This window comes from Arachis hypogaea, chromosome 2 (genome assembly GCF_003086295.3).
Source record: "Arachis hypogaea cultivar Tifrunner chromosome 2, arahy.Tifrunner.gnm2.J5K5, whole genome shotgun sequence".
In the NCBI taxonomy this organism is placed as follows: domain Eukaryota; kingdom Viridiplantae; phylum Streptophyta; class Magnoliopsida; order Fabales; family Fabaceae; genus Arachis; species Arachis hypogaea.
The window spans coordinates 91,987,906-92,014,319 of NC_092037.1; the positions used below are offsets into that span (position 1 = coordinate 91,987,906).

Here is a 26,414-nt window from a genome sequence, read left to right on the forward strand (position 1 = left end):
CAAATTAAGTACCATAGAACTCACAATAGCAATTTTCTCTTTCCATCTCTATCAATCCAAAGTCAACTTAAATCCTATTACAAGTCAACACCCTTAAGCGCTTAAGAAAAAGTATTATGGCAGGTTCCCAACTTCCAACAACAACCACTGTCACAAGAAATGGTGATAGCTCAGGTAAAAAACGGTGAAAGGATCTTGGTTGTTATTAACATCCTTAAATTTTTTAAGTATTTGCCATTAAAATAAAGTAAGAGCATAGAACAGCTAGTTATGACAGCACAATTCAAACGCCTTTTGTGTCCCAATTCTAATAAATCTAAAAGGTCCCAATCCATCACCACCACCAGATGCACCATCACTGAATCATTGTTCAATCATATATATTATACCCCATCATAAATCTGAAGTTGATTTTTTTGTTTTCAGTTGATATATGCTTTTTTCTTTCTTTTTTGAATACCCTTTGGATCAAAGTTTGAGACTTTACCACCATGCAGAGGTGGAAGTGGAGCAATAGCGGCAGAAAGAAAACCCCTTATTTTCCACTGCTTGTGCTGTTCTTGGTGGCGTTCATAGCTTTCTCAACACTTCACAGTGAGCACAGCATTCACCAAATCCATGAGAACCCAGATCATGCTCGTATTCATCAAGAAGAACATGTTTCAGTTACTTATGTCAAACCCAACCTTCTCAATCGAGCTTCAGGTGTGGTTTTTCTTATGTTCAAAGTAGAGAACCTTTCTGGGTTTAGTTAAAGTTTTGAACTTTGTGACTTTGATTTGTGCTTTGTCTCTGACTTGTTGAGATGGGTTTATGTGGGTTTTGTTGGAGGATAGAGGTTTTGGATAGATTCAGTAGATGCAACTCCACAGTAGAGTATAGTGGCAGGAAAATTGCTTGCCTTGGTAGTGGCGGCGGCGGTGGTTCTCGGGGTTTCAGCGGCCACCGGAGTTTGGAGACGGAAAAATGTGATGTATTCTCGGGAAAATGGGTGTTTGATAATGGTTCATATCCATTGTACAATGAGGCAGATTGCCCTTATATGTCTGACCAATTGGCATGTCATAAGCATGGAAGGAATGATTTGGGTTATCAGCATTGGAGATGGCAACCTCATAACTGCAATTTGAAGAGGTGCCTTTCCTTCTGAGCTCTTCTTACTTATTTCTTGTGAGTTATTTAAAAGAAAGGCTATCTGGCATGATACTAAATTGCCAAAATGTGTTTTATCACTTATTCTCTGTGAGCATAGTTAGGCTTTTATAATGAAACATCATGGGGTCATCTAATCTCTGTGACCAACCACATCCATCTAATGGTATAAGACTTTGTTGTTGTTGTTGTTAAGCATAGTTAGATTTTGTGCGACTGAGTCCAGTTGCGGTTGTTGGGATTGTATGTGTTAAAGTGTAGATTTCTTGTGTTTGCAACTTGAATTCGAGTCTTTTTGCAGTTGGTAATAGCCGAAATGTGGTGATGTTGTAGTCAAGTTATGTGAATGGAAGACACACCGAAATTGGCGTTGCAGTCAACCACAACCACAATATTGCTGCAGCATCTGCACTCTGCAGTTTACAACCATTTAGGGGTTGTTTGTCACTTGTAAGTTGGGTTTTGGAGGGAAGCGGAGGGTGAAGGGAAGACTTGTGTAAGTAAAGTTTACACCTCAAGCCCTCCATTTCTCTTCCCTTCCCCCTTCAAACTCCAAAATCACAAACACCCCTCAGTGACATGGCTTGGGATCAAATTTTCTATTAGAAAAAGGGAGAGCTTGAATGACAAAATTCAGAGTTTAGTATAATTATTTTGTGAAATTGATCTATGACCAAAACTGAATTTCGTTGAGTTCAAGTGGCATAGAAGTTGTTCTTGTGGAGTTAAGAGTTGCAATAATTATCTTTTTCTTTTTTCTAATTGTTCTCTCTCCCAATTGCATTAATTATGCAACACCAAAAATGCCAAAATGGGTTGCTATAGAAATTTGAGATAATAATAATAGTAATAAATTTTGACTTTTACCAAATAATAATAATAATGTTTGTCACAAAGTAGATTCTCTTCACTAGTCTTGATTTATTTATTTATTTTTGTTCAAAGCAGGTTTGATGTGAAAGAGATGTGGGAGAAGTTAAGAAATAAAAGGCTAATGTTTGTTGGAGATTCACTAAACAGAGGGCAATGGATATCAATGGTATGCTTGTTACAATCAGTTATCCCTGCAGATAAGAGATCAATGTCACCAAATGCCCATCTTACCATATTCCGAGCAGAGGTAAAGTAGGAACCCCAAACTGGAAACTGCTGTATAATGCTTTCTAATGTAGTTTCTTGTACAGTTGTACCATATATGCCTTCTTCCATTTTCTCACACTCAGTTTCTGCTTGCATTTGGTTATGTCTTGAGACAGATGATGGGGACAAAAGTTATGAGATATATAATCATTTATGTACCTCTACCTAAAAAGTTTAATCTTTTTATAATAAGTGGTTTCGTACTGCTATCAAAGCTTTTATTGCTGAAAGGTCTAGAACTCAATTCTTGTTGACTCCCAAAAGAACGAATGTTAGCATAAGGCAACATATGTCTAGGAATCATTTTAAAGATAATTTCTATACTTCCTATATAGATGAACACAAGAGACATGTTTTCTATACTTCCTATTTAGGCTTTTGATTTCCTTAGGATTTCTGTTGATGGGGTTTTCACTTGTTAAAAATATTGATATCATGTGTGCTACTTTCCAAAGGTCTCATTACATGTAAACTTCTAATTTTTGTGACAATTTTCAGGAGTACAATGCAACTGTTGAATTCCTTTGGGCTCCTCTTCTTGTTGAATCTAATTCTGATGATCCAGTAAATCACAGACTAGATGAACGCATAATTCGTCCCGATACTGTTCTTAAGCACGCATCAAAGTGGGAGCATGCTGATATACTAGTGTTCAACACATACTTGTGGTGGAGACAAGGACCAGTCAAGCTATTGTCTGTATCAGTTCATCGCAATACAAATGGAATTTTTGCCGAACATTTGTCTCCTCGGATGATTCTCATAGTATCTTGTGATTTGTACTTGTGCAGATGGACCGACGAAGAAAATGGAGCTTGTGAACAATTGGATGGGCGAGAAGCGATGGAGTTGGCCATGGGAGCTTGGGCTGATTGGGTATCTACTAAAGTTGATCCTCTCAAGAAGCGTGTCTTTTTTGTGACCATGTCCCCAACACATCTATGGTAAGCACCCAATTTAGATTTTACACGATCCTTTTTTCGGAGGAACTACTTTTGCTTGTTGGTGTCCATTCTTGGGCATGAGCCTTTAGCCACAAAGTTTGTGCTAATTCTTTATTTGAATGACATATTAGCTAGGGAAGGTTCTTTCATGAACACGATTTTAATGCATCATCGCTTGGCACGCTCACAACAAAAGTGGATCCCTTGAACTTTTCAAGATGCTTACACTTTTCGTGGACCCAATCAACTTTTGTCTGAGTGCGCCAAGAATGATGTATTATACTTGTGTTAAGGGACAAAATGTTGCATTCTTAGAAGTTTTGGCTGAATTGTTTTGATGACTCTCATTTTTCTGTTATTATGATATTCCAAAGGACACTATCATTGCCTGTCTCTAAGCTAGAGTTTTAACTGATAACTCGCACTGGCTCATGTCAAGCTCATTTCCATGATAATATGCACTTCTGTTGAAATTGGTACAGTTAAAAATTCTTACTATCATGGCTAATACATGAGAGAACTTGTTTCGGTGTCATGCTAGCAAAACGGTTAAGGAAAATTGCTTCATAGAGAGAGAATCATCCCATTTCTTATCAATGGTGTTATAATTCTATTACACAACATAGTTCATAAAATTGTTTCTTGAAGTCTTGTCTCCGGTGGAATCTCGGATGGTCTAATAGGATTGCCTCTATTAGGTGGATACTTGTGGTTTCGACTGAAACTAAAATTGTTTCTTGATTGTCACACTTTGTGCATAGCACTTTATCATCAATTTACACAATCAGAGTATGTAATGTACTAATGCTGTATATTTTCCCACCGAAACCGAACACTATCTCATTCAGGAGCCGAGAGTGGAAACCGGGAAGCGAGGGAAACTGTTATGGAGAGAAGGATCCCATTGATTTTGAAGGCTACTGGGGAAGTGGTTCTGATTTACCTACAATGCACTCAGTGGAGAAGATCCTAAGCAATTTAAGTTCAAAAGTTTCTGTCATTAACATCACTCAACTATCTGAGTATCGAAAGGACGGCCACCCTTCCATTTTCCGCAAGTTCTGGGAGCCCCTTCGACCCGAAAAGTTGGCGAATCCTCCGTCTTATTCCGATTGCATACATTGGTGCTTACCAGGGGTGCCTGATGTGTGGAATGAGTTGCTATTCCATTTTTTATGAATGGTTTTGCTAACAAATATCCAAAGGATACTTGTTAAGGAATTGAAAAGAAGCAAGATTTATTTTTATTGTGATTCTCACTTCTATTCCATAAAGCAAAACCTTATATGAAAGGAATAGTACTCGATTTTCTTGGTCGGCTATGGCCGGCCGTCGGCATCTCGGAGAGGATGATGCTGCTAATGTGGAAGTGCTTCTGATAAGTGAAGAGAATCTAGAAAGTCAAGGGATCTTAATGCTCATGTTCCATGGTAAAATCTGGTTTCATATAGAAAATTGGCAGGGTATAAGATTGCTTATTTTATTTCTTTTGAATGCAATTTTTTTCTTCTTTTTTTCCACTCATATATCATCTGTTGCATGTTGTTGGCTTATCATAAATTTTCTTGCACTTTAGAGAAATAGATGTGAAAATAATCAATGTCAGATTTTAAGACTTTTGTCTTAAAGGAGAAGCTGTTCACCTAAAGAAAATCATGTTTGGACAAAAACTTGAAAATAGATTATAATTGAAACTCATAATTTTAAGTTGACAAATAGCTTTTATGTACAATGTGTTAAAATTTCTGATTATAACAAAAGCTGGTTATTTTAGAATTATAATGGTTTTACCAATTTGACTTAATTAAATAATTATTTTGAACTTTTTTTTTTGTAAGTATACTATTTAAAAATATTTTTTCTTATATTAAAAAAAGATTACCTTAAAACTAATTTTTAACTAAAGTATTCAAATATAAATTAAGTGATTATTAAAATGATTTAATTTTAATATTCTCAATTTAGGGTTTAAAATTTAGGATTTGTCAATGATGTGCAATTCAAGGGAAGCAGCTTATTTTGGTTCAATTTAAGAAAAATATGGAAAAAATATTTTATTTATTTGGTTTCTTTTTTTGTCAAATTCTTAAAGCAAAATGTACCAAAAAAGAAGACAAAAACAAAATATTGTTTATATTTTTGTCCCATTCAGGCCTAATAATACTAGCCCAGATAGCAAAAGTTCTGAAATGGGCTATTTAAAAAACATGGATTTGCGCCAATGAGCCGTAGCTCACACGGCATTCCGCCCCTTCCTCATCTCAAAGGTCTCGGGTTCGAGTCCTACCAGCTGCAACCGAGAAGAAAAATTGGTAAGTATATGAGGTATGTGTGGGTGTGTATTGTGTACCTAGGATTGGGGGTTGTCCAATCCACTGGGGTACCTAGGATTGGGGGTTGTCCAATCCATCGACCAAAAAAAAAAAAAAAAAAAAAAAACATGGATTTGCCTTCATTCTGGCCCACCCAATTATAATATGATTAAGCTATATATAAGATGAATCAAATTTTGTTATGATTAGTTTGGATAAGTTTATAAGTAATTTTTTTTAATTTTTAACTTATGAAAAATTACAGTATTAATATTAAGTGTAATTTTTAAAATTAAATTGTAATTTTTTGAAAAGTTATTTAAGTGTTTATGAAAAAATAAAAAAAAGATTTTTTTTATAATAATTTTTTTATCATTTTTTTTAAATAAAAATTTTTAAAACTAAAAAATCAAATATAAAATAATTTATTTATAAATTATTTTTAATATATATATTTATTATTTAAATTCTTTTTTCAAAAAAAAAACTTCACTAAATTATTTATTCAAACTGAACTTTAGTGTTGGTGTTGAATCTTTTTGACCCAAAACCTATCTTGCATTTCAGACAAAAAGAAAAATCTGATATTTGTTAATTTGGTATAGGACAACCTATATTTTGTTTATTACTTTTCCTGTACAGCTCTACTTGGCAACTATTTATTTCCAGTGACAATTTTTTTCTTAGAAAATTTTGCATCAGACAAATTAATTTCTAAAAATAAAAATATTAAATAAAAACTACTAAATTGATCTCTGATGAAAAATTTTCAAAAATAGAATTATCATTTTATGCTCTATTTGTTTATAAGTTCTCTTTTTATAGATAATTTTATGCAATTATATTATTTGTATAAAAAAATTAGTCATTAAATTAGTTATTTATGTAGAATATATATAAAAAATAAAGCATATATTTAAAATAAAACAATACATATATTTATATACAAATATATATATATATATAATTAAATCTTTATAATTTTACTAACCTAGAATAGTTTTTAATTTATAATTAGATCCATGTTAACATTAAAATTACAAAAATATTTTTATCTATCTTACCTCACTAATAAATATATTTTAGCATAAGTTAAATATTTTTTAAAATGGTAAGAATGTAATTATAAAATTAAATGTGGTGTAAAAATTTAATATTTAGTGCTAACGAACTATAACTCAAATAATATATTTTTCTCATACTCACTTATAGATTGTGGGTTCGAGTCTCACTCCAAATTTAAAAAAAAAAGTTCAATATTTAATTAAAAATTTGACAAAATTATTAGGATTGAAAGAATAATTTAACCCTTTTTCTTTAAATTTCATGAGATACTTCCTCTCTCTCTCTCTCTAATATACAAAATCAGCCAAAAGGCTATTTGGCATTTTGAAAATTCCAATAAAATCTAATAATACTCCAAGATGGATCATACACAGAATCCCTTAGCTTGTTGTAGGGGTATAGGGTGCTTGATCCGGGTGTGGCGTTGGTTTGCATTAGTGTGGTGACGACAAAATCGTAGCGAAAATTGAAAAACTGCCATTAAAGATATGTGGGGTAGCACAATGCATGCCCTTACTTACACCTTAGTATATATTAATAATTATATTGTGATATTCTCATGCTGATATTGGTGACCACATTTATACATATACGGATAAGGGTGACTCATATTAGATCCTTTTTTTGACTTGATATCTTTGATGACGACTTTTCCTTCTACAAACAGTTTAATCTGCTTCCTACGGAACAGAATTTAGAGCATACAAATCAGTAACATAACCCCACATCCACCACTTCAATGCCCCATCTCTTCCAACCCCAATAAATACACATATTGTTGTTATTATTATTAAATTCTTGCACATTTTTTAATTTTGGGTTACAAATTGAATTAACTCCTTTGTAAACACTGTTGTGTCACAATTGAACCATTGGTATTTAGGCTTTATTATATAAAAGAAAGGTTGATTAATTTGATCCAATTAGAGAAAGCTTCATAGAATAATAAAAGTTCTCTTAAATTTTTTTTTTAAGTAAAGACTTAATTTAGTTTCTATCAATTTTCATTAAAGATAAGACAATTTTTGTTAAAAAAAAAAGAGACACTTTGATCTTCAGTTTTTTTTTTTTTATTTTGGGACCAATAGCGGAGTCACGTTTGTGGGAATGGGGAAAATAGTCCCTCCCAAACTTCTAATTTTTCAGTTTAGTTTCTTTTTAATTTTCAATTTTTCTCTCTTCTTAACTTATATTTTTCATGTTTGCCCCTCCCAAAAAAATTCCTAACTCTGCCCTTGTTTGGGACAATATAACTTTTCTATTAAAAAATTTGTTAATATTATTTTTGTGAGAAATTTTATTTGTATTTTATGGGGTTTTAAACACTCACAAAATTTTTTTCATTATCATCATTATCACTTTTACCTCTGCTATTTTTATTGTGTAATCATACTTTATCATCATCATTATTTCGTCTACTGTCATCATCAACAATACCAATATCATAAATATTAACGTTTTCTTATTTTATTTCTTTTTCGATGTTATTTTTTTCTTTAAAAGGTATTCCTACTACAATTATTTTTTTGCGACATCATTTCTAGCAACGGTATCTCTCCATTAAGCACTGTCGATAAAGGAATTTTTCAAAAATAAACATATTAATAGTTTGTGAGAGTTTAAAACCCCACAAATTACAAATAAAATTCCTACAAAATTAATTTCGTTACTATTTAACGGATTTTCTAATAGAAAAATCGTATTGTCCTAAAATAAAAAGGTTGAGGACCAAAATGTTCTTCATTTTTGGATAAGGATCGCCTTGTTCTTCATAAAAATAGACAAGGGTCAGGTTGAATGTTTACTCTTTTTCTTTATAATTACTAAGAGTCAGTATGTGTAGTGTAAAAAAGAAAAATTAATTGATTTTAATTCAAATATAAATAAAAATAAAAAATATTGGTCACCTATAAAGTATTCTTGATGAATCTTGTTATGCAAGATACAAAACGATGAAGAAAAAAGAAGAGAGACAAAAACAGAAAAAAGATTAGAAAATTGAATTACAACTATTATATTGAGATGAATGAATGAATGAGAGTTACAGAAATTAGCTACTGTATAGTAACTATTTATATACGCAGCAACTACTAAAAACTAAAAACAAAAACTAAGCTAACTTAATAGACTCGAACAGGAACTAACAAAACTATAACTAGTCGTTGTTCAATTACATTTCTATCCTTTACAACCTCCTTCAAACTCTCGACAGTTCTAGGAACAACTTGAAATTCGCTCTTAAATTTCTCAAAAGAAGTTGACACTGGTTTGGTTAACACACCAACCACCTAATCTGCTCCTGGGATGTGAACATGTAACAAACCTTTTTGAAGCCATTCCCAAATCAATTGTACTTCTAATTGAAAATGTTTAGTCCTGTCATGCATAATGGAATTAGCTGTGAGTACAACAGTAGAGAAGTTATCACAAAATATGCTGGGAGGTGTTGAAACTTTGACACCAAGCTTCTAAAGTAGATTTTGCAGCTACACCAATTCTCTCTCACAAGATGCTAAACTCTTAAATTCTGCTTTAGTAGATAACCTGTTAATTGTAGTTTATTCTTTACAAGACTAAGAGACTAAATTAGTACCTAAAAAGATTCAATAACCTGAGATATACTTTCTATCTTCTAGATCTATTGCCCAATCTAAATAAGAGAATCCTTAGAGCATGTAATCTTTACACTTGTGCAGCAGCAAACCATGATCTTTAGTTCCTTTTAGATACCTCAATACCCTCTTAGCAACCTTCTAATAACCTAACAATGGACAATGCATAAATTAACTTATTTTGGCCACAATAGATAAAAGGTCTGACCTGATAATACACAAGTACTACAATAAGCCAACCACTGTTCGAAACAATTTTGGGTTTTTGAACTTCTCAGAACCTGAGGATAAAAGCTGAAGTGAACTAATCATGGGTGTTGGCATAGGACTAGCCTATGCTATTTTCAATTTAGATAAAAGATAATTTATATGCTTGTTTTGAGATATGTGTAATTGACCTCGACCAGTCTTATGCATTTTAATTCCAAGAAAATAATTCAATTCTCCAAGATCCTTTAGAGAAAAGACTTTATCTAGTTTATAAATCATGCTAGTAATTTCTTTTAAGTTATTTCAGTAATAATGATGTCATTCACATAGAACAAAATATATAAAATTGTATCATTATAATCTCTAATAAAGAGCGTTGTGTCAAATTTATCATTAACAAAACCAAATGAGTGTAATATAGAACTCAAATTTAAGAACTACTCTCTTAGATCTTCCTTCAAGTCATAGAGAGATTTGTTAAGTTTGCAAATATAATTATCTGAATTTTTCTCAAAACCAACATGCTATGACATATAAATGACTTGATGAGTAATATAGGACTGTCAAACAGGCCAGCCCAATCCATTTAGGCCAGCCTGTTTAATCCCGTTTCATTTTCGAGCCATAATTTTTTAGCTCGGACCATTTATGGTCAGCCCGATGGCTAAACGGGCTGGCCTGTTTACCCTGTTATTTTATTTTTTAAAAAATATTTTGACAAAAAATATCACTTTTAGGTCAAATATCTTAAACAAATAGTATTTCTTTAGTTGATGAGTCAGATTTTCAGGTCAAATCGAAAGAAATCAGGCTCGGCCCATTTAGCCTGAAACTTAAACTGGCTTAATTTTAGAGACAAAACCCACCCATTTAAATGGGTAAACGGGCTGGCCCAATGGGTTTGTTTTATTTTGGCGGTCCCAATGAATATCAATATTTAAGAATGCATTGTTAAAGTCAAATTGCCTTACTAACCAATTTCTTGAGCTAGAGACAACATCCACAAGCTTCGCCAACAGTTCAGGGATTCTCACCTCCGAAAACTGGCGATGGCAGTGAAATAAAACTTGCAAATCCTCGTCACTGCCTATCACAAACGAGTCGTACTTCACCCCATCTTTAACAACCGAAATTGGAATTCGATAATATAATTTCTCGATCCATTTCACTCCATGCAGACCCAATTTTCGTAGTACGATATCATGAAAATTAACCAGGCTCATAGAAGGTTTGATAAAGACGCTCAACGAATCTTTATCAGCAAACTTAATTTCCCATCGCATTTTTTTCTTTGATCATGCCTTTGTAGTGTACAAGAACTAGATCCTTCGTAGCTATTTTAAGTGTCACTCTTATGTGGATTCAGCATCTTGTTCGTATTTATAGAGGTTGGAGATGTACTTTAAATCGAATTAAATTAATTCGATTTAGTAATGTTGTTGGTTAAGAGTAAATCGAATTAAGTGGAGTTGAATTACCCTAGAGTATTTTCAAGCTTAAATCTAAGCTAGTCCATTTGATTTACTTTAGTTCATCATCATACCAGGTAAATCGAATCTAATAAGGCCAATTTACTAGCATTAAGCATAAATCGAATTTTATTAATTCGATTTACTACCAAAGCCCTTAAATCCTTAAATCGAACGTAGTAAATTTGATTTACATATGCATGGTTAAATAAATAAAAAAATATTTTATTTATTGAAATAAATAATTTGTAAAATAATTATGAAAATACATTGCATTTTTTATCTCGTTTATAGTGTAAAAGAGATAAGTTTATACATATCTCGTTTATACCGTAAAGGAGATAAGACAGGTCAAATGACACATCTATATCTCGTGTACAGTATAAACGAGATATGTGTAAACTTATCTCCTTTACACTGTAAACGAGATATGTGAAAAATTATAACGTTTATAGTGTAAACGAGCAAATTTTCAACAATATAAAAGGATGTACACTCTTTGGTATTCTTCACATACATTTCATATCTTCTTATCCTTTATTTTTCTTCCAAAAAATAGGCAAAAATGGCCAATAGTAATGGATATGTGGTTGTCTGTTTGTATCCCAATTGTCGTACGAGAAACAGTGACAATATGGTGATATTTGAGTGTGATAATCCGTTACTATTGTGCACTCAGTGAGTAAGTTCCTTATCCTAGTTGAAGAGTCTGATATTGAGTAACCTTGGTGATTTAGAGAGAAAAGAGATTGGAAGGGTGGAGTATAGGTTGCTAGCACCGTTGGAAAATATAGTTTTTTGGTTTCGTCTATTTCGACTCCATGGCGACGAGCATGTATACCTCATGTTTGACATCTATGGGAGAATCATGGAGGAACAAGTGATGGAGCTTTCCGTGAAGGTTGGTGATGTTGGTGGCGGTGGATCCATCCACTTGACCTTTGTGCAAGATGAACCACCTCTCACACCACTGATTCATGTTGCTAGTCCAGTGGAAATCATGGACGTGGATGATGAATACTCCGACGAAGTGTATATTGTGGATAGCAATGATAGTGGTTTTTCTGAAGATAATGAGGAGGAGTCTGTACTAGAGACGCCAGTTGAGGCAGTGGTCTGCTATGTTTTGCCTCCCTTGCACCCGATTCCGACGTTATCAGATGTACCAAGTTACTATCATGCATTGGATCTGGATGCGATGCATAAGAAATCTCCATTTTCCAACATCGGAGAAGACGATTAAAACCTAGACGGTAGGGTGAAGATTCGGGTCGTCTATAGATTCAAAAGCAGAGTGCAGTAATGTAGGGTGTGAAGAACTACAATATTTACAAAAGTGCTAAGTACCGAGTTGTCAAATCGGACCGATTAAAGTACCATGTGCATTGCCGCTAATCTGCAGCTGGATGTCCTTGGAGTCTCCGTGTAGTCCTCTGACAGAACCTCGGATATTGGTGAGGTCAATAATATAAACGTGAAGATAACAAAACTAACCGTGAAGTTGGTTGCCCCGGCAACGTGCCATGTCGCGTTCAGTCGACTGATGTCCGGATCAGGTACATCTGTGTGCGCCATCTTAGAGTTACTCAATAATATGGTCAGAAAATTATAGAAGAGAAGAAAAAATGGTCGAAAGATTGCAAATGGGGCCAAAAACGTTGCTGTGAACGACATATATATAGGATGCGCGCACTCTTATCTCGTTTACAGTATAAACGAGATATACATGTATTATTTGATCTGTCTTATCTCATTTATAGTCTAAACGAGATAAGATATGCGACATACATATTTTTGTAATTATTTTACAGATTATTTATTTTATTAAATAAAGTATTTTTTATTTATATAAAAAAATATAGATGTGTACTAGTGTCCGAAAATCCAAAATTTCAAATTATTAATTTATTTCCATGCATCAAGATTCAATTTTATTTAATTTTTGCATAAACAAAGTTAGTTGATGCATGATACATTTATATATAATAATCATGTCTATCCAATAATAAACATTTAATGTATTGAATTTATCATTACCATACAAGAACACTATTTCTTACATATAACCGTATAAGATTATGGTTGCATCAAATTTAGTTCTACTTATTAATTAAGCTATTATATAATACTTATATAATTTCTTATCGTTCATTTAATTGAAAATAAAATTAATTGAATTATAAGAATAGTCATAAAGCATTAAAATAAAAACTAGCTCTCATTTTTTTTAAATAATAATAGAAGAACTAAAACATGGAAGAGAAAACCAAAACCTAACTATAATATCTCAAATTTACTACGGGAAACAAAAACTAAAGTTTTGATTTTTTACTATATTTTCAGTCTGATAGGTCAAAGATTAATCTACTGTGATATTGAATTCTATTTAAGAATTTGTTATTGACCAATAGCTTACTACATACACAAGATGAAATTCAAACTTTCAATACTTATTTAAATAAATTAATAAATTAACTACTATACCAACTCAATTTAATTAAAATTAAAATAAAAAAAATATACGGACTAAAAATTGGGTTTTTTTTAATTCTACTAAGTCGGAGAATATCAAAAGTTTTATAATGGTCAGAATCTATGGAAGATAACAAAATAAAAAGTTACGGATTAGACCATTCCCAATCATTCAATTCCATCGTAAAAAAGATATTGAAAACGCCCCCACAAATTTATACTTTATCCGGTTTATGCCTCTTTCAACCAAACAATCAATAATTCCCTTTAGATTGTAGGTTCATTATATTAATATTGTTACTATTATTTTCACAATATATGCTTGTATGGAGAGATGGAAAGCTAAGAGAAAGATTCCAAATATAAGATTCCCTCTCTCTTAAAATAATTGTTGTTTTTGTTGTGATAAAGATGATGTCCGTTAATATTTAGACGGCTCAGTTTTTTAATAAAAAAAGTTCAAATTTTATTAATAAAATGTGAAAATAAAAAATTTGATACATGTATAAATAGAAAGTTAAAACTTCTGAAAATTAGTACAACATACAATAACATAAATATTTATCTCTCTCTTTATACGCTGCAATATATATATATATATATATATATATATATATATATATATATATATATATATGAATCATCTCTATTATATTAAGATATTAATATTGGTGAATATTAATATTAGAGCTTTCTATTTATACATCTTTATTTTATGTTTATTTCTCTTTCTTATTTACTTATTTACAACACGTTATAAACATGAGACTCTTGTCAAAATTTAAGAAGACTCAGGTAGTAAACTTTCATTATGTTAAAGTTCTCTCATCTTGAATTTATTATGTTCTTGATATATTCGGAAACAACTACTTATCATGGATACTAGATGTTGAAATTCATCTTGATTAAATAGATCTTGAAAATATTATTAAGGCTGAAAATAATGCATTCCAAAAGGATAAAGTCAAAGTCATGATCTTTATTTGTCGTCATCTTGACGAAGGATTAAAAAATGAATATCTCACACTAAAAGATCCTGTAGATCTATGGAAGAACCTTGATAAAAGGTATAATCATCAGTGATACTTCCTCAAGCCCAATATGAGTGGACACACTTGCGTTTACAAGATTTTAAATCCATAAATGAATACAATTCAGCAATGTTTTGAAGTACCCCACGAATGAAATTATGTGGAAAAAAGATAACTGATAATGACATGTTAGAGAAAATTTTCTCAACTTTTTATGCCTCTAATGTGCTCCAGCAATAGTAGTATCGAGAAAAAGAATTTTAAAAATATTCTTAACTAATCTATTGCCTTCTTGTTGCTGGACATAACAATAAATTACTTTTAAGAAATCATGAAACGCGCCTAGCTAGCGCCGCCCCATTTTCTGAAGCAAATGCGCTAAATCATGACTCCAGAAAAGTAAATGGCAAGGTTTTGGTAACAAAAAAAAAATATGAAAGAAAGAAAAATTATTTTCATAAGAAAGGATCTCACCAAAAGTGGGATAAAGAAAGAAATAATGGGTAAAATAAATTAACAGAGGATAAATATTTTTTTTGTGGTGGAAAGGGTCATTGGTCACGTACCTGTCATACCCTAAGGCACTTAGTTAATCTTTATCAAGTATCTTTATCAAGCATCCTTGAGAAGACAGATAAACCTATAACAATTGTTAGATGTTCTGCTAATAATAAACCTAGTCCTTCCATTAGACCTCTTGTTAATGGGAGAGATGTACAAGTTGATAATGATGGTAATGATTTACATGATAAACCTACATCTCAACGTGAGGCGCCAGATGCAGAAGTTTCACTAGATGTTGAAGTTTTACCTGAACCACCAGTTGAGCTTGAATTGAGAAGACCTATTAGAAAGCGTCATCCTTCTCAAAGATACTCTGCTCATGAGTATGTGATGAACACTGAGATTAAGGAGTCAGAGAGTTAGCAGAAAGCTATGTCTGATGAGTATAAAGAAAATTGGTTAAAGGTCATGCAAGAAGAATTAAAATCCTTGCATGAGAATCATACGTTTGAATTGGTGATACTACCAAATAATAAGAGAGCATTCAAGAATAAATGGGTGTTTAAATTGAAAGAATATGGAAATATTTCATGGTCAAGGTACAAAGCTCAGTTAGTTATGAAAGGATTTGAGTAGAAGAAAGGTATTGATTTTAAAGAGATTTTCTGTATCTAATTGTAAAGATGTCCTTTATTCGAATTGCTCTTGGATTAGCAGCTAACTTTAATTTAGAGGTTGAACAACTTGATGTGAAGATTGCATTTCTTCATAATGACATATATAAAAAAATTTATACGCAAGCCCATCATTAGTTGTAAAAAGTTGTTAAGTCTACAGAATTTCAGATTTTGACATCAAATTTCAAACGTGCATAACTTTTTCGTTAAAAATTATTTTTAGTCTGTTATTCAAACAGCATAAACTTTACGAACCCAATTTTCATTTGAAATAACTTTGACAAAATTTGAGGGTCCAAAAGCTAATTTATGACCCACCGAAGTTGGTATCGAATTTTACCAAAAACACCAAAAACCTCTATTCTTTCCAAATCCTCAATTTTAAAATAAAGTTTTATATCCAAAACAGCACCAAAACTTTCCAAAACATACACACATACCTTCCAACCACCTCACCTCATACCAACACCCAATCTTCCTTCAATCATTTAACAATTCCACATATACATTCAATAATTTTCCTCCACCAAGCAGACAACAACCATATTCTTACATATTAATCTACCATTATCACAATCATCACTAAACAACACATTCTCATAAACAAACTCAACATTATCACCAAAGTTACTAAACCTTAACAAGTTTACATAATTCAACATATCCTATTGTTAACTAGCCTACATTTTCAAGTTACATTATATAATATCTACGAGAAATCAAAACTATACTTTAGCCGATTCCTCCCTAAACCCAGAACACCTCAGATATCCACAATTCACAAGCTCCAAGCCTCCATCAAATGAATTTCCAGCTCCTAATACTCAATTCAAGTCTCTAACTTCATCAATTTGGTTTCAATTCACATAATTCAATCTAATTTCACACAAATATCACTAAAATTAACATAGGGTTTGTTATTTCAAAAATTTTACAAGGGTTAGAAATTCTTCACCTTATTGACGAACATTTGGGACAAGACCCAACAAACTCCCAAAGCTAATTTGATCTTAAACATCAAGATGTCACAATATCTCAATACTAATGATTTAAAATTTTGAAATTAAAGAGGGTGAAGGACTGGGTGAGAAATGAAACTTTCTTACCACTTTGTTCAGATGGATTTATAGAGTTTAACGCGATGGTCACGTACCCACAAATGGTACGGTAATCGGAACTCCGATTTGAGAGATAAGTGAAATTGAATGTGAGGTTAGGGTTTTTTGTTCTTTCTTTGCTCCCCCTTCCCAAAATCAGCTTGTTTCTCTTTGAAGCATAAGGGAGGAGTGGCTGAGGCCAATAAATGAGCATGAATGGGTTGGTCCAACAATTTAATTTTGTGGTAAATTCTTTAAAATTAGTGTTAAAATTTATATTTTAATTATTTTTATTTCTTCAAACTATAAAATTTAATTTCCTAATTTATTTAGATAATAATTCATTTATTGGCCAATTATTCATTATTTTGCGGGATTTACAGAAAGCACTAAAAATAATTTTTTTGACACTCTATACAATTAAATAAGCAATTTCAAAGATACTCCAAGCAGCAAATATAATGGCAGAAATTAAACAATCAAACACCAAAATTTTTATCGTGAATAAATTCTCTAAAAGAGAGACAAAAAACTAACGGGACCTAATTCAGTAAAATCTTTCACTATCAAAATAATGGATACACAACCAATTTTTTAGTAGCACTAAAGCATCTTAATAATCAACAAAAATATATCATCAAAATTGATAGAATAAATATAAATTCTTCATAAAGTGAGTATCTCAAATCAGACAAAAAAAAAATAATACAACTAACAAATTATATCATAATTTTCATCTTTATACTAAGAACATATTAAAATTTCATAAAAAATAGAACAAATTTATCAATTCAATAAGAGTATATTATAGCTGTCCTTTTTTTTTTCTTCTTCTCTTCATTGATCTCTTCTCCTCTCTGCACTCTGTTTCTTTTCTTTTCTTTTTTTTTTGTGTGATAATACACATTTTTTTTTTAACTCCACTTCTCTTCTTTAACTATTTTTTTCCTTTTATTTTAAATTGTGAACTCCATTTAAATTGGAGATCCACCAAAAGAAATTAAGGTGGATTCTGCTGCAACTGTCCGATTATGCTTACAGGATCTATACGAGTTGCACTCCTCAAGATCACTCGTAGCAACTTTCAAGAGGTATTGTAACGAACTTCACAATTATACTTTCCTTCATGAGTATAAAGAGGCTAATACTTATGTAGATAAGCTTGTATTTTTTGTTTTAATTTAGTTTATGACTGTCATATTTACTTTATAGTATCCGCTTGCATTTTTCTGTGTTTCTATGTAGATTTGGTTAGGACTGTTCTTTCTAGAGTTAATTTTGGTGCAGTATTTTTTTTAGACGTTTAGTCTCAATGTAAATAAAAAAAAATTGTTAGAATTAAAATATATGATCTGTTTTTTTTTTTTAAATTAAGAACTGATTTAGAGTATGCTTTATTTTATTTATTTAAGATTAAAACTATCATCGTGGTTAGCATTTTAAACAAACAAACAAATATTATTATTGTGATTAACTTCATCCCTACTATTATCAAGCCATAATAGATGAGAATATTAATGAATATTAATACTAAAGTCTTTTATTTATATATCTTTATTTTATATTTATTTTCTCTTTCTTATTTATTTATTTACAACAGTTTTGACTTTTTAATATATTAAAATATCAATTAATATATTTTGGACTATTTTAATATATTAAAAAGATAAAAATGATCGTTATTTTAAAATGAGACAAATAATGGATAAATCTTAATGTTTCATTAATGAATAATAAAAAAGTTCTTTTTGTTAGTACTTTAAATGTTTTCTGATTTTGAAGAAATAAATTCATTTTTGATAAAAACTTTAGTGCCTGATGGAAGGAATATTCATGAGCTCGCGTTTCATATGACAAAGGACTATATACCATCTAGCTCAGTCTGAGTTTGCAAAGAGGGAAAGGCGTCTTGGGAAGATAGTTGGAGGGATAATGATGTGAGGTTCATTGCTTGGTTTAATGTGAATCTTGGTTGTTGTTCAGTATCATTAGTTGAGATTTGGGGTATTTTGTTTCGTTTAGATTTAGTGTTGAGTATAGCTTTTTATGAGGTTGAAATTTTTGAAAAAACATACTAGAGTGTCATTTTATAATTCTAAATTTTATAGGAGATCACATATTCTAAATTTAGTTCACACTAATGTTTATATTATAGATGCTAAAATATTAAGACGTACATTATATTTTGTTACTTTTATTTATGATTATTCTTAAAAAGTATGAGCTTTTGTTTTGAAATTTAAAAACTGGTTGATCGGCATCTTCAAGTACTTTCATACAAGTGTTGAAAGAGAAACAGTAAGGAAATTAAAATATGGTCGAGCAGATAATATAGTGAATATAGGAGTCTGTTTGAAGAATATTGCAAAGGACATGAGATTAAACTTAAGAAAATAGTTTCTAAGACTCCTTAACATAATGGAATTGTTGGAGAATAAATCGCACTATCAATGATAGAGTTAGGTATATGCTCTCTCATACAAAATTACTTAAATTCTTTTGGGGTGAAACAGTGAAGACTACAGTAGATTTAAACAATCTTTCTCCTTCAGTTTAACTAAATGGTGATGTTCTAGAGAAAATTTGGAGAGAAAAAGATGTCTCCTATAGTCAATTGCGAGTATTCGACTACAGGAATTTGTTCACATTCTAAGAGATAAAATGTCTAAACTTGTGGGAAGTTAAAGTAGTGTATCTTCATAGATTATGATCACGAAGACTTTTGTTACAGATTATGGGATCCGGTGAGTAGGAAAATAATTAGAATTCAAGATGTGATTTTTTTTGAAGACCAAACTATTGAAGACCTTGAGAAGACAAATAATCTTATAACAACTGTTAAATGTTCTACTAATAATAAACCTAGTCCTTCCACTATACCTCTTGTTCATGGAAGAGACGCACAAATTGATAATAATGGTAATAATTTACATGATAAACCTACACCTTAACGTGAGGTGCCAAATGTAGAAATTTTATCAGATGTTGAAGTTTTATCTGAACCACTAGTTGAGCCTGAATTGAGAAGATCTACTAGAAAGAATCAGCCTTCTTAAAGATACTTTTTTCATGAATATGTGATGAACACTGAAATTAAGGAATCAGAGAGCTACCAGGAAGTTATGTCTGATGAGCATAAAGAAGATTGGTTGAAGGCCATATAAGAAGAAATAAAATCCTTACATGAGAATCATACGTTTAAATTGGTGATGCTACCAAAGGATAAGAGAGCATTCAAGAATAAATGAGTGTTTAAATTGAAAGAAAATAAAAATGTTTCATAGCAAAGGTACAAAGGTCAGTTAGTTATGAAAAGATTTGAGTAGAAGAAAGGTATTGATTTTGAAGAGATTTTCTCTCTAATTGTAAAGATGTTCTCTATTCGAATTGTGTTCGGATTAGCAACTAGCTTGAATTTAGAGGTTGAGCAGTTTGATGTGAAGATTGCATTTCTTCATAATGACATAGATAAAGAAATTTATATAGAGTAATTAGAGGGTTTCGAAGTTAAAAAAAGGAGCATATTGTATGCAAGTTGAAGAAAAGATTATATGGACTGAAGCAAGTGCCAAGGCAGTGTACACGAAATAGTGTCACAACCACAACTTATCAACTATCAGGCAAAGAACTCAGTAATAGCAAGACTTGCAACTCATCATTTAAATTGATGTCATTATTTGTCAGTTAGTTTATAGTCTCCTAAAAATGATCAAGTGCTCAATCATTGATTTACTTTAATATATTTCATATTGACCAACTTTCGAATCAGGAATGCTTTGTTTTACACGTTCTTTGTCTCATATAATTTCTTCGATTTCTTTCACATTTTCACGGCATTAATTTCAGTGTCAACATGTGGATACACACTAAGATCAAGCCATTACCTAATCAAAGCAACCACCTTCCGATTCAACTTTTTTCATTCAACATCTGATTTAATTTGGTACCTTTAGATTTATCACCATCCATAGGATTATATAAGTCCTTATTATATAACATATCTTCCATGAGAATCTTCTAAATCGAGTAATATTTGGAATTCAATTTAACCATATTTGGTCCTGAATATTTTTCTCCATTTAATCAGCACATAAATAAACAAATAAAGCTCTGGAATGCCATTTTATTAGAAAAAAAAAAATCTGAGGTTCAGACAAGAATCTGTCTGACTGTGAAAGCACCAAAAATAACTTTTTTTCACAACCTATATAACTAAATAGGCAACTCCAAAGATACTTCAAGCAGCAAATATAATTGTAGGAATTAAACAATTAAACACTGAAATTTTTATCGTGAAAAAATCCTTTAAAAGATGGACAAAAAACTCACGGGACCTGGTCTAGTAAAATCTTCTACTATCAAAATAATGAATACACAATCAATCTTTTTAGTAGTGTAACCCCTAACTTTTAGCACCTCATTATCGTACTAAAAGTCCGAGCACTACTAACCTCTATTCCTTTAACTATTTACTATGTTTATTTAATATTAAGCCTTTGCGAATACAAAACGAAACTTTAATTAAGAAAATGAAATAGTTTTTGCTTTCACTTACTTAATCACAAAGATATATATATATATATATATATATATATATATATATATATATATATATATATATATATTCACATAACATGATATATATATAGACTTATTCAAAGACCCTCAAATACAATTCCTATCCCTCTAAAAAAACTAAAACAATAAATGACGAGGGAAAAATAAAATCTAAGAGCTCAACTTGTAAACAGAATCTTCTATACTCTTATAGTTTTGCACTAAACCTTCCCACCTGTAGCTAAAAGAGGTGGAAATTGGAGGTAAGAACTGGGGAGTTCTTAGTAGGGTCAGGGTATACAGTTATATCCATTTTATATATACTTCGTCAGCAACAACAGTCAACAAAGTACGAGCCAATTCAACAATTATAGAACACAAAATCCAGTCACAAGTACACACAATCATAGAAAACACACTCACAAACAAATATGCGCAAACAAGTATGATGCATGTCTATCCCTAGTCCAGGTAATGAATCGGTTTCGACCCGCTCCCGATACAACTCAGCGACCTTTGTCTGAGTTTAGTTTTCAGTGTCATAACCTCTGTAAGCAACATCTGTCTTACAGGTGCGACTTTCTTGAACCGATGTATGCAAACATAACCTCTGTAAGCAACCTCTGTCTTACAGGTGAGGCTCTCTCTAGCCAATGTGTATAGCGATAATCTCTGTAATCAACCTCTGTCTTTCAGGTGCGACCACCGTTGGATTGGCCGATGTATCTCTGGAAGTAAATCTCGGTGGACTCACCACCATATCTCTGCTCGTTTTCAGCAGATACATAATCATCTTAACTCGTTCTTTCTTTCGTTTCTTTTATTCCTACTCTCTGCTCTCTTGTGGCAAGGGTTCTTTATATTCTTTTAATCTTTTCTCTCTACTCTTCTATGGTAGAGGTTTCTTTAATATTTTTCTTTCCTTTTCTTTTCTTTCTTCTTCTTTCTTTCTTATTGTTCATAATATAAATCATCCTCACATTGTTCCCTCGCCTTTCCCTAAGTGCCTTATGAAAAAGAATTATAAAGTTCTTTAATTAAGTCAGTGTTTTCTAAAATTTTTAGGTTTACTTTACTTGCTTGCTTACTTATTAATATTACACATTATAATATTCTTACAAAATAATATCTTTGATAAATACTAATTAAAATAATAATTTATTTTAATATAAATAAATTATTTTAAAGAAGTATTTAAAATAGTATTTATAATCTTCTTTTAAAACTTAGTTAATAAAATTTTATTTTTAAATTTTTATTAATTACTTTCTAAATCACGAACTTTTTAATATTCTATTTTTAACTTCGATATTTTATAAAATTATATTTGAATCCCCACTTATTTTTATATTTATAAAACAACTTTAATCTTTTACAAAATATCCATTTTTACCCCCTGAAAAATATAATTTAATTATTAATCTTTCTCTTATATCAAAATCGAAACCCTTAGCCCTTTCCTTTCAAAATATTACTTTTATTTTAAACCGTTCTCGAGTTTCGGTTACCGATTCTTCGTAACTTTTAATTAATCCCTCGACCATCAAATCTCACTAAATTTATACTTTATTTTCAATGATATTCCAGCCCAAAATTCATCAAAACACCCCAGCAGGCCGCTCATATATAGCTGAACCAACAAATCACAATCAACAATAATAATTCAACCAAATTAACTCATTCAAACTCAAACAATAATCAATCAAATGAACATTTACTTATCAAATTCACATTTAATTATTATAAAGTTACCAAACCTTACTTCGGTACGAAATTAAAATAACGGAAGCTCTGGAGAAGCTTTCTGATCGAGTCGTTGAAGAAGAAAACGTCAGAAATCGTTTGTACCTCCTAAAATTCTAATTGACCAAACTTAACAAAAAGAAGAACTATGTCACCGTCAACTTTCACCGAACAAAAGTAACGCCAATATAAAAAGGAGAAAGATACTAACATATTTATCGCACTAATTTTTTTATTAGAGTTACGGATCTCAAAAAATTGAAAGCCGAAGGTTCATGGCTTCCATAGAATCTCTCTCTCACTCACGATCTCTCCCTCTCTATTTGTTCTTTCTTGGCTTCGGTGGCTTTTAATTGATCAGAAAGGAAGTGTTCGGTAGGGCGGTTACCGGACAATTCGGGTGGATGCTTGGGGGAGTGAGAACGCTTCAATCGTGGTCATACTGGGCTCAGATCTGCCGGGTAGCCGAGCTCTTGTTGAGGAAAGAGAGGGGGTGCCACCTGCAAAGACACTCCGACGCTCTAGTCAGCTAGTGTGCAGGCGGGGAATAGGTTAGGTGGAAAGTGTGACGTACCTTGGGGGAGGGTAGGGCCCTTCCCCTATATACCATGTCAGGTGTGGGCCCCAGGAGGGTAGAACCCAGCTTCTTCGAAGCTTCCTTACACAGCTGTGGCGGCCAGCTGTCCTGAACGGATGCGCGGGTCGGGCAGGTTCGGGTCACCTGACCGTTGAGGTCGGGTGGTGCTCGGGTCGGGTAGGCCCAAGTTCTTTCTTGGGCAGGGCCGTAACAGTGCCCCCGACGCGTGAGCAACAGCCGCGTGGGCTGCTGGTGACGCGACGTTCTTGACCTCTTGTGTTGTCTCTAATTCGGACGTACGTGGGGAGGACGTGCCCCTTTCACGTGTGCCTGTTTATTGTTGGGGTGATTGGTAACTGCCTCGTTTTTTGCGTCGAGCATTAAATGTTCATAATGGGTTTAAAACCCTTTGTTCAAAGACCGATATGCCCTTCGACTTTCGCGCTTCCTTTGATGGTGGTTTTAAAACTGTTCAGTAGCACTTTTGGGATTTATTCGGCGATCATCTCCTCTGATTCCAATTCTGCTGTCCTCCATCTTCTTCTTCCTTATCAATTCCAGGGTGTTTGTTGCTGCCTTCTTTCCAGATTTTTGTCATCAACACAGGTAATTTCCTTTATCTTTTTGTCATTTTTTTGCTTCTGCCATGACTTCTTTCTGTGCATGCTGTATGTTTATCTTGCATGATGGTTGATCTTAGGTCCTAGGGGGGGTTGCCATTCTTAGTGTGACTTTGTTTGGACCCTTTACTTCTTAATCGTGTTTATCCTTAGTTGGGGAGTAGTGTGAGGGTAGCTTCTGTCTTCGTTCCGAGCACCCGACCTCTTAGTCTGACTGGATGGTCCCCCCATGTAGGTATGGCTCGCACCGCCTCCCGGGCTTCCCCTTCTCCCGCGGTGTATGACCCCTACGCCTGGGTTATTTCTGATGTAAAGGACTCTCCTAACCAAATGGGCGAGGAGGAGCTCACTGAGTTCCGCCAAAATGAGTACTTGTGCGGAGGGACCGACGAGGAGGCCAATTACGACGTCTTCATCCCGGCTCCTCATGAGCGCTTGCACGAGCTCAATTTCCACACTCCCCGAGTTGCCGACTGGATTTGGTTCTACAAATCCATGTTTACTCAAGTGGGGGTCCGTATTCCGTTTTCCGCCTTCCAAATGGCGCTTCTATGTCGGATTTCCGTGGCGCCGTCGCAGTTGCATCCTAACAGCTGAGCTTCAATCCGCTGTTTCGAGATGGTTTGTGAATATCTCAAGCTGCCGGTGTCTGTAGATGTTTTTCTTTTCTTTTTCAATCTTACAAACCCTTCGAAGGAGGGGAAACATAAAAAGGGGTTCATGTCCTTCCGGTCTGCCCAAGGTCGGAGGATTTTTGGTCTGTTTGAGGACACCTATCACGGATTCAAGGATAAATACTTCAAGGTCCGCCTGGTCAAAGGTCGCCATCCATTTTGGTTGTCGTTGGAGGGGGCACGCCTCATCCCGACTTATTGGAGCTTCGGGGCAGGATCCAATGCCTTTACTAAAGTATCCTATAAGGGCATGTCTATGATGGACAGGAGGATTGCCGACGTGTTGCTGGCAATCTTTGGGAGGAATCATATGAATCCTCACCTCCTCATGGGTGACTGGGAGGCCGGTCGGAACTATATTTGTGAGAAATCTTTGCTTGTTTTGTCTCTTAGCTTCTTGCTTTCCCTAATAACTCATCGTGACTAACGGACTTCTTTTTCTTTTTTCAATGGGAATGTCTGCCGAGATAACGGGTCTCCCTAACTTGTTCCAAACCTTCTTGTGCACGAGTGATGACGAGGGAGGTAATGAGAAATCTGCTGTTCCCCCGGAGGACAAGGCCGCTTCCGAGCAAGGAGCTGCGGTCGACGAGACCAGTACCTCGGCTCAGGGTGCCTTGATTCAAGGTGACAAGGTGGTTCACGTTTCCCCCTTCTGCGAGGTGGTCGGCACTGGGGGTTCGACGTCTAACCCTGATGCCGATGACGAGGTGGAGGAGGTCCCTAGTTTCAAAAGGAAGAGGAAGATGTCCTCCAGTCCTGAGGGGGTCCTTACTGTCATGGAAAAGAATTTCGACGCCGGGAACTTTATAGATTCCCAGCTGATTCCTGGTACCGAAGAGCATTTTCATGGGTCATCCCTTGCCGGGAAAGCGAGGTGGATGTATCGTACCCTCTTGCGCGGCGCAGTGATAGCTCGGAAGGCCGAGTTCGAGTTGTCGGGGATGGAATCTCTTCGCAGGAGGCTGGAGTCTGCTGGGAAGGCCAACAATAAACGCGAAGTTGAAACTCTCCGGGAGCAGTTGACCCAATCTAATGAGAAGCTTGACGCTACCGAGAAGAAAGCTACTGCTGCCGAGAAGAAGGTTGTTACTGCTGAGAAGAAGTTGGAAGAGTCGAACGCTACGGTTTCACGACTTGTTGAGCGCGAAATGACTTTAGAGAGTCAGGTCGGCGCGGCACAAGGACAGGTGGCTGCGATGGAGAAGGAGAAGCAAGCTGTGGAAACTGAACTGGCAGCGTTGAAGGCAAAGTACAAAGACGTTGTCAAGCAGGGGAAGGGCGCGATCCTGGCAATTGAGGAGGCCCTTAAAGCTCAGGTCAAAGTTGTTGCTCCTGACTTCGATACGTCGGCAATCGGTGTCTTCAAGGTGATCAAAGACGGCAAGATTGTTGACGTTTCCAAAAAATGATTCCTTTCTTGTATGAAACTTTTGGTTGGCCGTTTTGGCTTTTGCGAACTGTTGTTTTACCGGGTTGTTTGCCCGTGTTATTATAATCAACACTTTTTTATTCGTCTGGTTGTGTAGTTATTTACATTCACCGTTATTGGTTTGCG

At 33.6% G+C, this 26,414-nt stretch overlaps 1 protein-coding gene and 1 long non-coding RNA gene across 2 annotated transcripts; one reads left to right on the forward strand and one right to left on the reverse strand.

Moving 5' to 3' along the window:
* The first annotated feature begins 37 nt into the window (after positions 1-37).
* Positions 38-5,637, forward strand: LOC112751039 (protein trichome birefringence-like 35). Its single transcript, XM_025800022.3, has 7 exons — positions 38-174; positions 498-705; positions 837-1,134; positions 2,101-2,272; positions 2,791-2,987; positions 3,084-3,236; positions 4,085-5,637. The coding sequence occupies exons 1-7, from the start codon at positions 160-162 to the stop codon at positions 4,413-4,415; spliced, it is 1,374 nt and encodes a 457-aa protein (XP_025655807.1). The 5' UTR covers positions 38-159; the 3' UTR covers positions 4,416-5,637.
* Positions 5,638-8,584: 2,947 nt separating this feature from the next.
* Positions 8,585-9,614, reverse strand: LOC140177930 (uncharacterized). Its single transcript, XR_011869599.1, has 2 exons — positions 9,434-9,614; positions 8,585-8,989 (listed from the first exon to the last, which is right to left on the reverse strand). It is a non-coding gene; the product is annotated as an uncharacterized lncRNA (long non-coding RNA).
* Between the last annotated feature and the right edge of the window lie 16,800 nt (positions 9,615-26,414).

Coding starts and splice junctions, on each gene's coding strand:
- LOC112751039 (XM_025800022.3), top strand. Junction 1,135..2,100: donor CATAACTGCAATTTGAAGAG/GTGCCTTTCCTT, acceptor TGTTCAAAGCAG/GTTTGATGTGAAAGAGATGT. Junction 2,273..2,790: donor TTACCATATTCCGAGCAGAG/GTAAAGTAGGAA, acceptor GACAATTTTCAG/GAGTACAATGCAACTGTTGA.